Source organism: Pteropus medius, unplaced genomic scaffold (assembly GCF_902729225.1).
Source record: "Pteropus medius unplaced genomic scaffold, Ma_sr-lr_union100, whole genome shotgun sequence".
NCBI lineage: Eukaryota > Metazoa > Chordata > Mammalia > Chiroptera > Pteropodidae > Pteropus > Pteropus medius.
Window position 1 is genome coordinate 1454842 of NW_024342647.1, and position 14235 is coordinate 1469076.

Consider the following 14235-nt stretch of genomic DNA (forward strand, 5'->3'; position numbering starts at 1 on the left):
ATAAAATATTTTTCTTACTTCAGATTTTTAGTCTTTTGGGTTGACGTCTAGAATTTTTATATAAATTTAATCTAGAAAGCAACAGAGGTGCCCATTATAGTCATTTTACATAACTGCGAATTCCACTTTAATTACCAGAAACATTTTAATACAGCCTATACTTAAAGTAGAAAGTTATATCAAGTTTCTAGCATATAAATGGACATTAGTTGACACATTCATTGAGATCCTGATCTTCATATTCTTCATCCAGGAGCTAGGTTGGGTGAAGGCTAGGTGTTTTTCCTTCTCCAGACTGGACAGTGTGAATGCTGATAGAACTGTGGAATGACTCAGGAATGAGATGTAGCATTAGTACTGGTTCTAGCCCAAGCGCTTATTTATAAACAGAGATGTCTAAGCACCAACTTACATTCTCCATGGCTCTTTTATCATTTATTTTTAATTGCCCAAGTGCAGAGGATTAAATAGTCACAAATTATTAGTGTTAGTACTGTTAATTGTATTTATATAGTCATGAAACTTCAAGTTCCAATTCAAAATAAAAATCACTCAATACCTCTTGTAACTAGAATCTAATTGAAACAATTTCTACATTAAGATCAACTTATGATGGGATTCTAGGCAACAAAATTTTCAACTAACTTACTTTTGTTTATTGTCTTTACTTTTATTTGCAGTTCTGGGAAATGCCAGTGTAAAGTGGGGGTTACTGGCTCTACATGTGATCAATGCCAAGATGGATATTATCACTTCAGTAAGAGTGGCTGCTTGCCCTGCCGATGCAATAACCGGTCTGCCAGTTGTGATGCCCTCACAGGTACACACTCTCTTTGTTTTTTATGTAATTAGTCTATTGTTCTTTTCATTTTGAGGTCCTTCCTCTATAGGTTGATTCTATCCAAACAGTTTGTAAGGGTCTTTCTCCTCTAAGTCGGATGTAATAGGTCATAGCAAGGCAAACTCCTGCAATAACAACTTGAAAAAAAATATGTTTCAAAAATCATATCGGTTAGAGAGCTATGGAAGCAAGGAGGACGATATAAACTAAAATTTCAGAAAGGCTAGAACTTTTCCTAAGTGAGTTGATGGTCACAGCCATTTCTTTTCCAGGGGACATTTGCTGATTCTGGGCACAGGCTAAAGAGCAAGCTTGGCCCAAGCAAAGGAATTTTTGGGGAAAGGGTTGCAAGAAGAGCTTTTGGCAGTCATTAGGGGCTCGCGTGATAGATTGGAAACTAGAGGAGCCCTAAACACGAGGCCTTCAGGGACATGAAGGAAAATGACTGCGCAGGAGATAGAAGGCTGCCCCAAAAGTAGAAAGAAATCTCCCAGCCTTGTGGTGCTAGGAGACAAAATTTCTTTAGAGAGGGTGTGGGATAACATACAGCCATCTCTTTCTCAAGATGTTGCCTAATTTTGAAGGTGCATGGAGTGGGACCTACGCTCAAATCACCAAAGGGAAATGCTGAATCTGTTGCAGTCTTTCAGGGCTGAGGAGACCCAGGCCTGTTAGGCTCTCCATCAAAAGCCTTCAAGAGCCATGCTCAAGAATATGATGAACCACAGGTGCATTGACTCATACGAAAATTACAGTCCATCCTCAACCCATCTCAATTTCTGACTGGATAGAGGTGATCCTCTTATTGTATTTACCTAACACAGGAAAGGGAAGTCATCTGTTGTTCCAGACTGTGTCTGGCATACAATCAAAAATGGTAGATAATGCTGAGGTAGGAAAATAAGACCAACAGTAAAGAGAAAAACAGTCGAAGCAGACCACAGGTGGTCCAGATGTTAGAGTTAGCATGTGACTTTAAAATAACTAAAATATTTTATGAAAATAGAGGAAAAACCAGACCAAATAAGTGAAATGAGGCAAAATTTCAAGAGAATTGGCACCTATAAAAAAATCAAAAGAACAGTCTGGAACAGAAAAATACAACATCTGAAATTAATAACTCATTGCATGGATTTAACAGCAGACTGTACATAGTGAAGACAAGGTTAGTAGATTCAAATATAGCTCAATTAAAAATATCCAAACTAAAGCAAAGAGGAAAAAAATGCAATGGAAAGAACAGAGCAGGAAAAACAGGTGGGATACAGCCAATAGTCTAACATAAATGTAATTGGAGGCTCACAAAGGAAGGAGGGAGATATTGAGGCAGAAGGAATATCTGAAGAGATAATGGCCAAGAATTTTCCAAATTAACAAAACATGTCAACTCACCGATTCAAAAAGCTCAGCAAACCCTAGGCAGTTTAAAAAACAAAATACCCATATCTACGCCAACTTAGCCCAACTATAAAAACAAAAGATAATTAAATTTTCTGGTCTTTGGTTTTCCTAAATGTAAGGAAATCATTTTTTTCCCAATAAAAAAATCAGTCTGACAAATACAAGTGTATTTATGAGAGCAAAGTAGCAAAATATTTGAAGTTATCAAAGTACCCTGGAAAAGTCTGTGTTGCAAGCTTGTTTTTCATTCTAATCCTCTACTCTATGGTAAAACAAATTCGTTTGGAAGAAATTGTGGGATTTTTTCCCCCCTCTATTATGTGATCTGGTTCCTGCCTACTTGCCAATTTTATCTTGTGCTATTCTTTCTCTTTACTGTCTGTGATCCAGTCATACTGGCTTATATTCTCAAAACAAGTTATGTTCCCTTGTCCCAAGGTTCTCATACGTGATCTTTCCTTTGCCTTTCTAATATCTCCACCCCTGCCCCGTTACTTTAATAAATCATATCCTTCCTTCAGTTAAAGGTTATTTCATAAGAAAGTTCCTGATGCTCCAAGATAAACGACAGTTCCCAGTTACACACTCTCATACACACATATTTTTTTTCATAGCACTTATGACAATTTGTAATTGTATATTTGAGTCACAGATGGCGTATTCACTACATTGTAAGTTCCACATTAGTTTTGTCACCACTGTACATAATCTCTAGCACAGAACTTGGCACATAGTAAGTACTCAGTGAATTGTTATTGAATAAATGAACAAATGAAATAAAGAGGAAAGATGACTTTCAATCCTGGTTAATGGCAGAATGCTTCATCTTAATGAGTTGATTTAAATTGCTCCCTAGATCTTATGGTACCAGGAAGCAGCCTACATTGCTGGTTCTCACTTCTCACTTTCCTTGCGTCGACATTAAGTAAATCCCAACCTGTCCAAGCTCTGGAGATAATTTCAGGCAAAATAAATTCTTTTCATAGTTATGATTTGTAAAAGTTGCTAGTAATAAGAAAAATAAATGGTTTCCCTATTTCAAAATATAATAAAAGTGGTATATCCAACATGAAGGACCGCCAATACTTGATTTAAAACTACTAGCTTAATGTAAAATCAGTCTTTTGTCTCAAATGAGATTTTTTTTTTTTCTAACAGTGCTGCGGTTGCCCTCTGGTGGCCACTGACCATGTTTTCATATTCCTTATTCCTATTCCCCCCATATCCCCAGTAATTCTGTTTCTAGGAATATATCCTGAGGAAATAATTCTAAATTCATAAAAAGCTTTATGTTCAAAGATGTTCACCAAAGTGGGAGTTATAATTCTAAAAAATTTGACAACCCTATTTATAACAACAGGGAATGAAGTAAATTATAGGCAATAATAATTATGTATGATGTCAGATGGGTACTAGACTTATCGGGGTGATCACTTTGTAAGGTGTATAAACGTCTAACCACTATGTTGTACACCTGAAACTAACTCCCTATGCTGTACTTTACACGCCATGACTGTTTTAATAACTTGCAATTTGTACATCTTCATCCCTTCCTCTTTTTCACCCAGCCTTGTAACCCCTCCCATCTGGCAACCATCAAAATGTTCTCTGTATCTATGAATTTGTTTCTGTTTTGTTCATTCATTTATTTTGTTTTTTAGATTCACATATAAGTGAAATCGTATTATATTTGTCTTTCTCTGTCTGATTCAAAATCTTAATGACAAATTTCTTAGGGTAATTTTTTTTCTTTCTACTCTCCTGTATTTTTAAAATTTTATTTATTGAGCACATATTTCCCTTAAAATGGAGGTGGGAGGACTGTTATTTTTTAAACTAGCACTTCATGTTCATAGTATCCTTCTTTCAAAGAACTCAGAATCTCCCGGTATTCACAGCGTCCCAAGAAAAGTAATGACCTTAGCAGCTAGACTGAATTGACCCCTTTCCAACTCCATGACTTTTCTCTTGAGGATATCACACTTTCCTGTCCCTCTAGCTCTGCTAGATCTTCCTCTGTTCAGCTGTAAGCACTGGAGCACCTCAGAGTTGTCCTGAACATGCCTGTCTTCTCCATTTCTATGCTCCATAAATCATCTCATTTGGTCCCCTGATTTAATTTAAATGCCATCTACATATGTGCTGATTACCAGATTTATATTTCTTACTTGATCTTCACACTCAAAAATCTGACAGTGCACTTGACATGTCACTTGAATGCTTTAATTGGCATCATTATTCTAACACATCCAAAACAACTTTTTGCCCTGAAGCCAAGACTGCTTTACTCCTAGTGTTCTTCATTTTGGTGACTGGCACCATTCACCCAGTTGCTCAGTCCCAAAGCCTAGGAGTCGTATTTGATTCCTTTCTTTTCCTACTGCAAATATTTAATCTATCAGCAAGTTCTACCAGCCTGACATTCAAAATAGTACCCTGATTCTGACCACTGTTCATGACCTTTATTGCTATCATTCTTGCCTAAGCCACTGTCTTCTCTCTGAACTGCTTTGACACTCTCTCATCCAATCTCTCTCCCTTTTCTTTCTGGCTCTCATCCCCCAGCCCCACTTCACCACAGTCCAGTCTCCACATAACAACCAGAGTGACCTTTTTAAAATATAAAAGCAGATCGTTTCATTCCCATGCTTAAACCCTCCAACGACTTCCTATCCCTCTTGGAATAAAATTCGAACTTCTTTTCATGGCCTGTATGACTTTTACATTTTCCAGCCTCTGCCTTTCTCTCTGACCTTGTCTCCTGTTACTCTCTCCCTTGTTCACATGGACTTAGCCTTCTTTCTGTTTGACAGGTTGAAGTTTGCCTTCTGTCCTATAGAGAGGATCAGGCATTTCTTCCTACAACACACAGTACCTTGCTGTATTTCTGACAGGTTTACGTGTAAACTGTGATGTGGAAAAATAAATAAAGAAAAGTCTTTTTACAGGTGGCAATTTATGTTTTCAAAGCTTTGTCACTGAATTTGGTTTAAAAGGAATCCTACATTCTTCTCCTTGACCACTTATTTTCTTGGTTACTGCCACCAGATTTCTTGATGCTTAGCCAAGGAGCATGAGATCATCTTCAGGAAACATTCATTCCTTCCCTTTGGGGATGACAGCGGCGGGGGGGTGGGTGGGATGGGTGGGTGATCCTTTCCTTTGGCCATAGCTCAGCAAAAAGAATGTGAATTTTAAGACAGTATTATTATATTTGGATGGTTCCAGGCAGAACATAATGAACAGAGTTAAATTTCAGCTAATTTTTAAGTATCATAAAAGAAGGATCCTCAAATTTTCAATTTTAAAGGGAACTTAGGTCTCATCTAGTTCAGCTTTCTAAATTTATAGATGAGGAAACTGAAGCATAAAGAGAAAAGCTATCCTGTGGAATAGTCTTTTACCCTTTGAAATATTTATACTACAGTAAGTCATTAGCCAAGGAATTATTATCCTATTTAAAAGATTAAAAAAGTGAGACTCAGAGAAGCTATTTGCTGAAGGTCACATAGCTGGTAAAAGGTTCAGCTAGGAGTGAAACTCAGATCAGATGTTAATTCCTATGCCATTTTTCTTATGTTGCGTTGCCTCACACAGAGGAGTTCTAAGCTGTTAGAAAAATAAATTCACATTATTAGTTCTTATAGTACATGGATTTTAATGGTAGTGATCTTTACTTTTATTATAAAAATCAATTTTCAAGTTCCTATATGAAGTATTTTAAAATTGCTTGAGTTTTTGAAATATTTTACAATATGTGTGATAGATTTTACAATGTATTAGTTTTGTAATTAGAAAAAAAAATCAAGACAATAAAAGTGAAAACGATACATGCATACCAGAGACAATTTGAAAATTAGAGGGAAAAAAAGAACGGTGAAAAGACTGTTGCTCCTCACGACTATTGTTAGCATCCTGGTGCATTTATGTCCGGTCTGTCTTTAGTACATTAATTTTCTTTCTCTATAGCTGTGTTTCAGGTGCATGGTAGTTTTAAAGCAATGTAGAGTGATCAGCTTTTAAGAACAGATAAGTCTTATTGTTATACTTATTTTCATCTTTACTTTTGAGATAACATATTTACCATGTAAAGGTCTTTTTTTCTTATTAACTTCTCATTGCAGAGTATGTCTCGAAATAACTAAAAATAAGAAATCTTTCTGGAAAAAACTTTGAATATTCTAATATAAATGATTTAAGAGAGTGAAGTTATATTGTGATAAGCACAAAGACAGAGGTTTGGAGTGTTATTTAGAATAGTAAAAAGCCCCCAAATAATAAGCATGTAGGCCCAGTAGCACTGTAGGAGCAAAGTATTAAAAGTATATATTTACCATTTTTTAATAAGAGTAGCAACATGACCTTTTTTTGCCACATTGCAAATGGCATGTTATTTGACCACATCTTGCCCCAAATGTCCATATTCTGTTACAACTGTTAAATTTTTTTGAGATATTTTTATACTAAAGTTTAAGACTATCTGAACTTTTTCTTAAAAATTATTTCCATTGGACATTTTTAATAGGAAGAGAGCAGGTAAGCAAATTTTATACATGATGTAGGTTTTGACTTTTCCAGCCTGCAGAATACTTTGACATTTGAGATTATTTTATTTTTAGAGTCAAAATCTGGAGTGTGCTAGTACGTTTTTCAGCAATTTGTATTGTCACAAAGATACATATCTAAAGTGGGATAAAAATATAAGAGTTTCTGGAAGGAAATGAGTACTTTAATTATTTATCACTGTATGCTAAATTTATCACTATTTGTTATACATGTGAAAAATATCATTAACATGATCAGGCGTAAAGAATTATGATTTTTTAAGTGACAATATTTACATGCAAGTTTGATTTAATTCAAAGTGTTCAGATAATAAACTTTTGAGAATATCTTTACCAATAAGTTCATGAAGTTTTAGGGAATTCTGCTTTAATTCCTTAACTAAAATTTGATTGGAAAAATTGAAGAACTTGATAAATTCCTAGAAACAGACAACCTTGCAAGACTGAATTATGAAGAAATAGAAAACCTGAATAGACAGATTACAAGTAATGAAATTGAGTCAGTAAATTAAAAACTCCCAAAAAACCAAAGTCTGGGACCAGACAGCTTTATAGGTGGATTCTACGAAACATTTAAAGAAGAGTTAAAACCTACCTTTCCTTCACAAATTATTACAAAAAATTGAAGAAGAAAGAACACTTCCAAACTCTAGCATTACCCTGATACCAAAACTAGATAAAGTAGTCACATTCGCACACAAAATTACAGGTCAATATAATATCCCTAATGAGCATAGATGCAAAAATGCTCAACAAAATATTAGCAAACCAAATATTATTGTCCATCACCACGCACCAAAATTAACCCAAAATGGATTAAGGACCAGAATATAAGACCTGAAACAATAAATTGCATAGAAGAAAACATAGGTACTAAAATCATGGACCTTGGACTTAAAGAGGATTTTATGAATTTGACCTCAAAGGCCAAGGAAGTAAAAGCAAAAATAAGTGAATGGGACTATATCAAACTGAAAAGCTTTCTGCTCAGTAAAAGAAACCATCAACAAGGCAAAGAGGCAGCTATCCAAATAGGAGAATATATTTGCAAACAATGCCTCCAATAAGGACCTAATATCCAAGATATACAAAGAACTCATACAACTCAATAACAACAGAAAAACAAGCAATCCAATTTAAAAATGGGCAGAGGACCTCAACATGAAGACATACAAATGACCAACAGACATATGAAAGGATACTCAATTTCACTAGTTATTAGGGAAATGCAAATCAAAACCACAATGAGATGCTATCTCACACCTGTTAGAATGGCTGTTATCAACAGGACAAGTAATAAGTGTTGGAGAGGACGTGGAGAAAAAGGAACCCTCATACACTGCTGGTGGGACTGCAAATTGGTACATTTACTGTGGAAAATAGTATGGCGCTTTCTCAAAAAACTAAGAATTGAACTACCTTACTATTCAGCAATCCTTCTACTGGATATTTACCCCCCAAATCTGAAAACATTTATCTGAAAAGATATATACACACTGATGTTCATAGCAGCATTAATTAGGGTGGCCAGGACATGCTTGTTTTTCTGTTGTTATTGAAGCTGGAAGCTTTACTTCTAAGATCAGGAACAAGACAAGGATGCCATCTCGTGCTCTTTTTATTCAACATAGTATTGGAAGTGCTAGCCACAGCAATTGGGCAAGAAAAGTAAATAAAAGGCATACGAGCTTAATTAAATTCAGAAGTTATGGATGACTGACTGCTACAAAACTCTTGGCCACTGAGCAAAGTGCCTGTTGGACATGTGCACTTAAAGACAGTTGGATTTCTGGCGATTTGGGGGAAAGACACTTGGTCATCAGGGTTTCATTAGGGTTGGTGGATCTCCTCCTGATTTCCAGTGGCTGCCATTCTGTCTTTTTAATTATGAACTACTGTTAGTTTAGTTTTATCATTAATATAGTTTGTTATGAGTTTGGTTTACCCCATGGTGGTTAATGATGAATATTTACCTTTACAGTGTTCTGGCCTATAATTTTTCCAGGAACTAGAAGACTGTGAAAAAACATGTGCTTCCTATAAAAACAGATATACAAGTTGGAAAGGAAAAGAAGAAGTAAAACTGTCTCTATTTGCAGATGACATGATACTATAGATAGAAAACCCTAAAGATGTCATGAAAAACTATTAGAACTAATAAGTGTTCAGTAAAGTCACAGGATATAAAATTTATATACAGAAATCAATTACTAATTAGCTATTAGAAAGAGATATTAAGAAAAAAATCCCATTTACAATTGCATCAAAAAAATAAAATAAGGAGTAAATTTAGCCAACTAGATGAAAGACCTGTACTCTGAAAACTAAAAAAAATTGCTGAAAGAAATTGAAGTTGACACAAATAAGTGGAAAGATATATTGTGCTCATGGATTGGAAGAATTAATATCATTAAAATGTCTATAGTACCCAAAGCAATGTACATATTTAATGCAATCCCTATCAAAATACCAATGGCATTTTTCACAGAACTGGAACAAAGAATCTTAAAATTTATATGGAAACACAAAAAACTTTGAATAGCCAATTTTGAGAAAGAAGAACAAAAATAGAAGCATCCTGTTCCCTTATTTCAAACTACGAAGCTATTGTAAGCAAAACAATATGGTACTGGCATGAAACTAGACATATAGATCAATGTAAGAGAATAGAGAGCCCAGAAATAAACCCACACATAAATGTTCAATTGATCTGTATCAAAGGAGGCAAGAATATACAATTGAGAAAAAAGTCTCTTCAATAAATGGTGTTGGGAAAACTGGACAGCTACATGTAAAAGAATGAAACTGGACCACTATCTTACACCATATACAAAAATAAATTCAAAATGTATTGAAGACTTGAATATAAGACCTGAAACTATATAACTCCTAGAAGAAAACACAGGCAGTAGCGTATTTGACATCAGTCTTAGTAATATTTTTTTAGACCAGTCAGTTTAGGCAAGGGCAACAAAAGCAAAATTTAACTAATAGGATTATGTCAAACTAGAAAGCTTTTACTCAGTGAAGGAAACCATCAACAAAACAAAAAGACAATCTACTGAATGGGAGAAAATATTTGCAAATCATACATTTGATGAGGGATTAATGTCTAAACTATACAAAGAATTTAAACAACTCATATTTTAAAAAAAAGATTAAAAAATGGGCAGAGGTCTCGAGTAGACATTTTTCCAGAGATTTCCAGATGGCCAACAGGCACATGATAAGATGTTCAACATTACTAATCATCAGGGAAATGCAAATCAAAATTACAATTACTTCGTACCTGTCAGAATGGCTCTTATCAAAAAGACAAAAAATAACAAGTGTTGGTAAGGATGTGGAGGAAGGGGAATCCTCATACACTGTTGATGGGATTGTAAAATGGTGCAGTCACTATGGAAAACAGTATGGAGGTTCTTCAACAAATTAAAATTAGAACTGTCATACAATCCAGCAATTCCACTTCTGGGTATTTATCCAAAGAATACAAAAACACTAATTTGAAGAAATATATGCACCCCCATGTTTATTGCAGCATTATTTACAATAGCCATGTATGGAAGCAACCTAAGTGTTTATTGATAGATGAATAGTATAGAAAGATGTGTTATATATATAAATTATAATATTAGTCATAAAAAAAAATGTATGAAATCTTGTCTTTTGCAACAACATGGATGGCCCTGGAGAGTATTATGCTTAATGAAATAAATCAGATAGAGAAAGACAAATACCATATGATTTCACTTATATGTAGTATTTATATATATATAAAGTTTAGTGTGGTTCTTATACATATACATATATATGTGTGTGTATATCTACATATATATATATATAAAACACATGAACAAACAAAACAGAAACAAACTCATAGAAACAGGAAATAAACTGGTGGTTACCAGAGGGGGGATCTTAAGGAGTGGGTGAAATAGGTGAAGGGGATTAATAGGTACAAACTTCTAGTTGTAAAATAAATAAGTCATGAAGATGTAATGTACAGCATAGGAATATAGTTAATAATATTGTAATAATTTTGTATGATGATGGATGGTCACTAGACTTGTCATGGGGATCATAAGTATCAAATCATTGTGATATACATCTGAAACTAATTAGATATTATATGTCAATTATACATCAATAAAAGAATTGAGATTGGACATGTATATTAATAATATTTTCATTCTTTTGGTTTTTCAGATCTTGCTGCAGTTGTCAGACTATTTTGTTTCACAACCATATTCTCTCTTCTCTTTTTTGCAAATATTTCGCTAGTAAGGAAAATCAATCAAACTGTTTATGAATCGTTTTATACCATATGTAGTTTTGAACTGTATTTAGCTTATCAAGTAAAATTTTATTGTATTCCTAGATTTATATGTTGAGTTTACTCACTTATTTCTGTGATAGTAGTTCTGAGTGTCTCTTTGAATCTCTGTCATCCCCGGAAGATAGAATGAAAATTCCACTGCACTTTTTATTTCCCGTTTTCACATGTTATCCTGCTTCAGTGCCTGTAGATATCCTTACTAATAGGGTACCAAAGGAGTGTGATTATAAAACATATAACTTTGCTTGCCTCCTTTCCTTTCACTTTCTTTCTTAATTAATTGTTTTCATTTTTATTTCGAATTTTTAAATATAAAAGTGTATGGAAAATGATATAATAAATATCCATGTACCCACACCTAGAATTAATAAATATTAACATTTTGGTATTCAGCTTAATATTTATGCATATGTGTATATAGTTATATGTTTGAAATAGAAAATTTCAAATAAAGTTGAAGTCCTTTCTGTTTTCTTCCCTAGTTTCATTTTTCTCCTACTCTCCATAGAGACAAGCAGAGTATAAAATTCACCTATACCCTCTCAATCTACACTTAATTTCTACTACGTATACATGTATCCATCTATTCAGTGTATTCAGAATCTATTTGCTTAGTACTGTTTACTGTGGTTCTTAAAATTTTACCAAATAAGTTCTCTCCTATATGTATCATTTTGCGATTTGCTTTTTCAACCAACGTTAAGATTTATGCATGTTCATACCTACAGGTTTAGTTCACTTATGTAACTCCACTATCTCAATGATCAAAATTGTACGATTTATCTGTTTTCTTTTAATAGATCTTTAGCTTTTTATTTTTCTTTGCAAATAGTTGGCTGGCTTTCCGTCTGCAGTCAATCAATCAACAGGGCTTACTGCAACTTTACTCAGGCACCCATCCTTTTCCTAAAGAGTTGACATTCTAGTAGCGAACACCAAATTTATAGACCTGGCCAGTATAGAAATAAGATGGTGTAGAAACTGAACTCTAATCCCTATTGGATAGCTTTTTCTGGTCGACTCTTAAGGTCTTTTGTTTGCAGGTATGATTTATATAAAGTTAAAGTGCTTTCAGAATAAATCTTGAACTTCTTAAAATAATTTGCTTCTTTTAGGTGCTTGTTTAAACTGCCAGGAAAATAGCAAAGGGGATCACTGCGAAGAATGCAAAGAAGGATTTTATCAGAGTCCTGGTGCCACTAAAGAATGTCTTCGCTGCCCTTGTTCAGCAGTGACATCTACAGGCAGTTGTATCATAAGTAAGGCCTTTCTCTAAATCTTCATTTTTAGAGGAAAAATCAACAAATCAGTTATCAATAAATATAAAGTGTGTTGATAAAGTTATGGATGCTTTAGGTGAAAGGGTGTTATAAAAACAGCAAAGGGTTTCCTTTCTAGGAATTTGCAATCAAATCCAATTACACATAAGAAATGAGACTTGAGTTTTTGTTGAAACCATATTTTACTTTGTCATGACTAAAGAGGAAGAGATAGAAAAATTATGAATGCCTGTCCATTGCAATTTATATAAGCATATTTCTTTTCTCAAAGTAAACTGTACAATTAACAAAGTGTTTATTCGTTTGATTGCATGTGTCTCTTAAGTTTGAGGGGAGATAGTATGGAGGGCTTATGAACCTTTTTGAGTACTAGTAGATGTTTTTCATTTCCAATTGTAGCTTGAGACTGTATTAAATCATTTTGGTATTCTCTCTGTTTTAGAATTGGGTGAATCGGAACCTAAATGTGTCCAGTGTAAAGATGGTTACACAGGCCAGAACTGCAATAAGTGTGCAAACAGCTATTACAATTATGACAGCATCTGTATTAAGTGCCAATGTCATGGCCACGTGGACTCAATTAAAACTCCAAAGATTTGCAAGCCTGAGAGTGGTGAATGTATCAACTGCCTCCATAACACCACTGGGTTTTGGTGTGAGAACTGCCTAGAAGGTTACGTTCGAGACCTCGAAGAAAATTGCATCAAGAAAGGTAAAACTTCACCTAAGGTTGTAAATTTAATATCTAAGCCTAGCATTGAAAATTTCAGGACAGCTACTTTTATCTTTGTAAAACCTTCCAATCCCACCAGAGGAGTTTTCTGGAAATAGATTTTGAATTTTGATAGATATTTGCCTAAAAAGATTTCCTTCCATACCTGCTGCTCTCCTGATACTCCAAAGTCAACTCCAGAGATTTGAGGACCAAGACAGAGTCATTACAGTGTTCTCACATTTTCTCTTCATCTATTTTTATTTTTATGTTAATAATTTAAAAGTTCTATCATTTTTTTATCCTTTACTTCCTGTATTCTCATCACCTCCAGTGATCACCAAAGGTCTTTTAAAGTAGGAACTGTAATCTGGTTAGAAGTTCCAGCTGAGAAACAAGAGTTCATTCTAGCATCTGTCCTAACTTTGGGCCTAAGTTTTACCATTCATGATAGAGGAAATAGTAATAATATTCCTTTTGATTTTTAAAAGAAAAAGTTATTAATATGGCAAAATGTTCCTTACAGGGAGGTTCAGTAAGAGTTTAGATATGAATTAATGCTTAGAAATTCAGGGCAAATTCAGGCTTTATTAGGTCACAGAGAAATTAGACCATGTTCTTCTATAAACCACTCTTTGATATTCTGACAGATGCTGAATATTGGTCTAATGGAAAGTTGGTCTGTGGCAAGTGTCATCCTTTTGCCATTTTCTTGATATCTTTATTCATTTGTGATCAAGGCTAAAAGACTCAGATTGAACCCTATCACTAGACTGGAGATCCTGTCACTCAGTTATCATTCTCATTCTGAGACTGACAGGACTGTGATGATTTTTCTTATTAGATTAAATAACATAAAACATGCCTCTTTTTAGAGGCATAGACTGATGTGGCTGTGATGATGAATTATAATGATAATAATTATTTTGTTGAGTGACTACTATGTGCCAAGCACTGTAAACATTAAATATGATAATGTTATATAGTATGTTATCTCATTTAACCTTTCCCAAGAACTTTGCAAAGTAGATATTATCCCCATTTATAGATGATGAACCTCAGTTTTAAAAAGATTGACTGACTTGTCTGTAACCACA

The 14235-nt window shown here is 34.2% G+C and overlaps 1 protein-coding gene across 1 annotated transcript in view; it reads left to right on the plus strand.

The window, feature by feature from the left end:
- Positions 1–14235, plus strand: part of MEGF9 (multiple EGF like domains 9) — a 91009-nt gene that overhangs the window by 71413 nt on the left and 5361 nt on the right. The window contains exons 4-5 of the mRNA XM_039866754.1: positions 12262–12405; positions 12869–13138. Of these exons, the coding sequence (XP_039722688.1) occupies positions 12262–12405; positions 12869–13138 (414 nt within the window). The remainder of the gene's footprint in view (positions 1–12261; positions 12406–12868; positions 13139–14235) is intronic.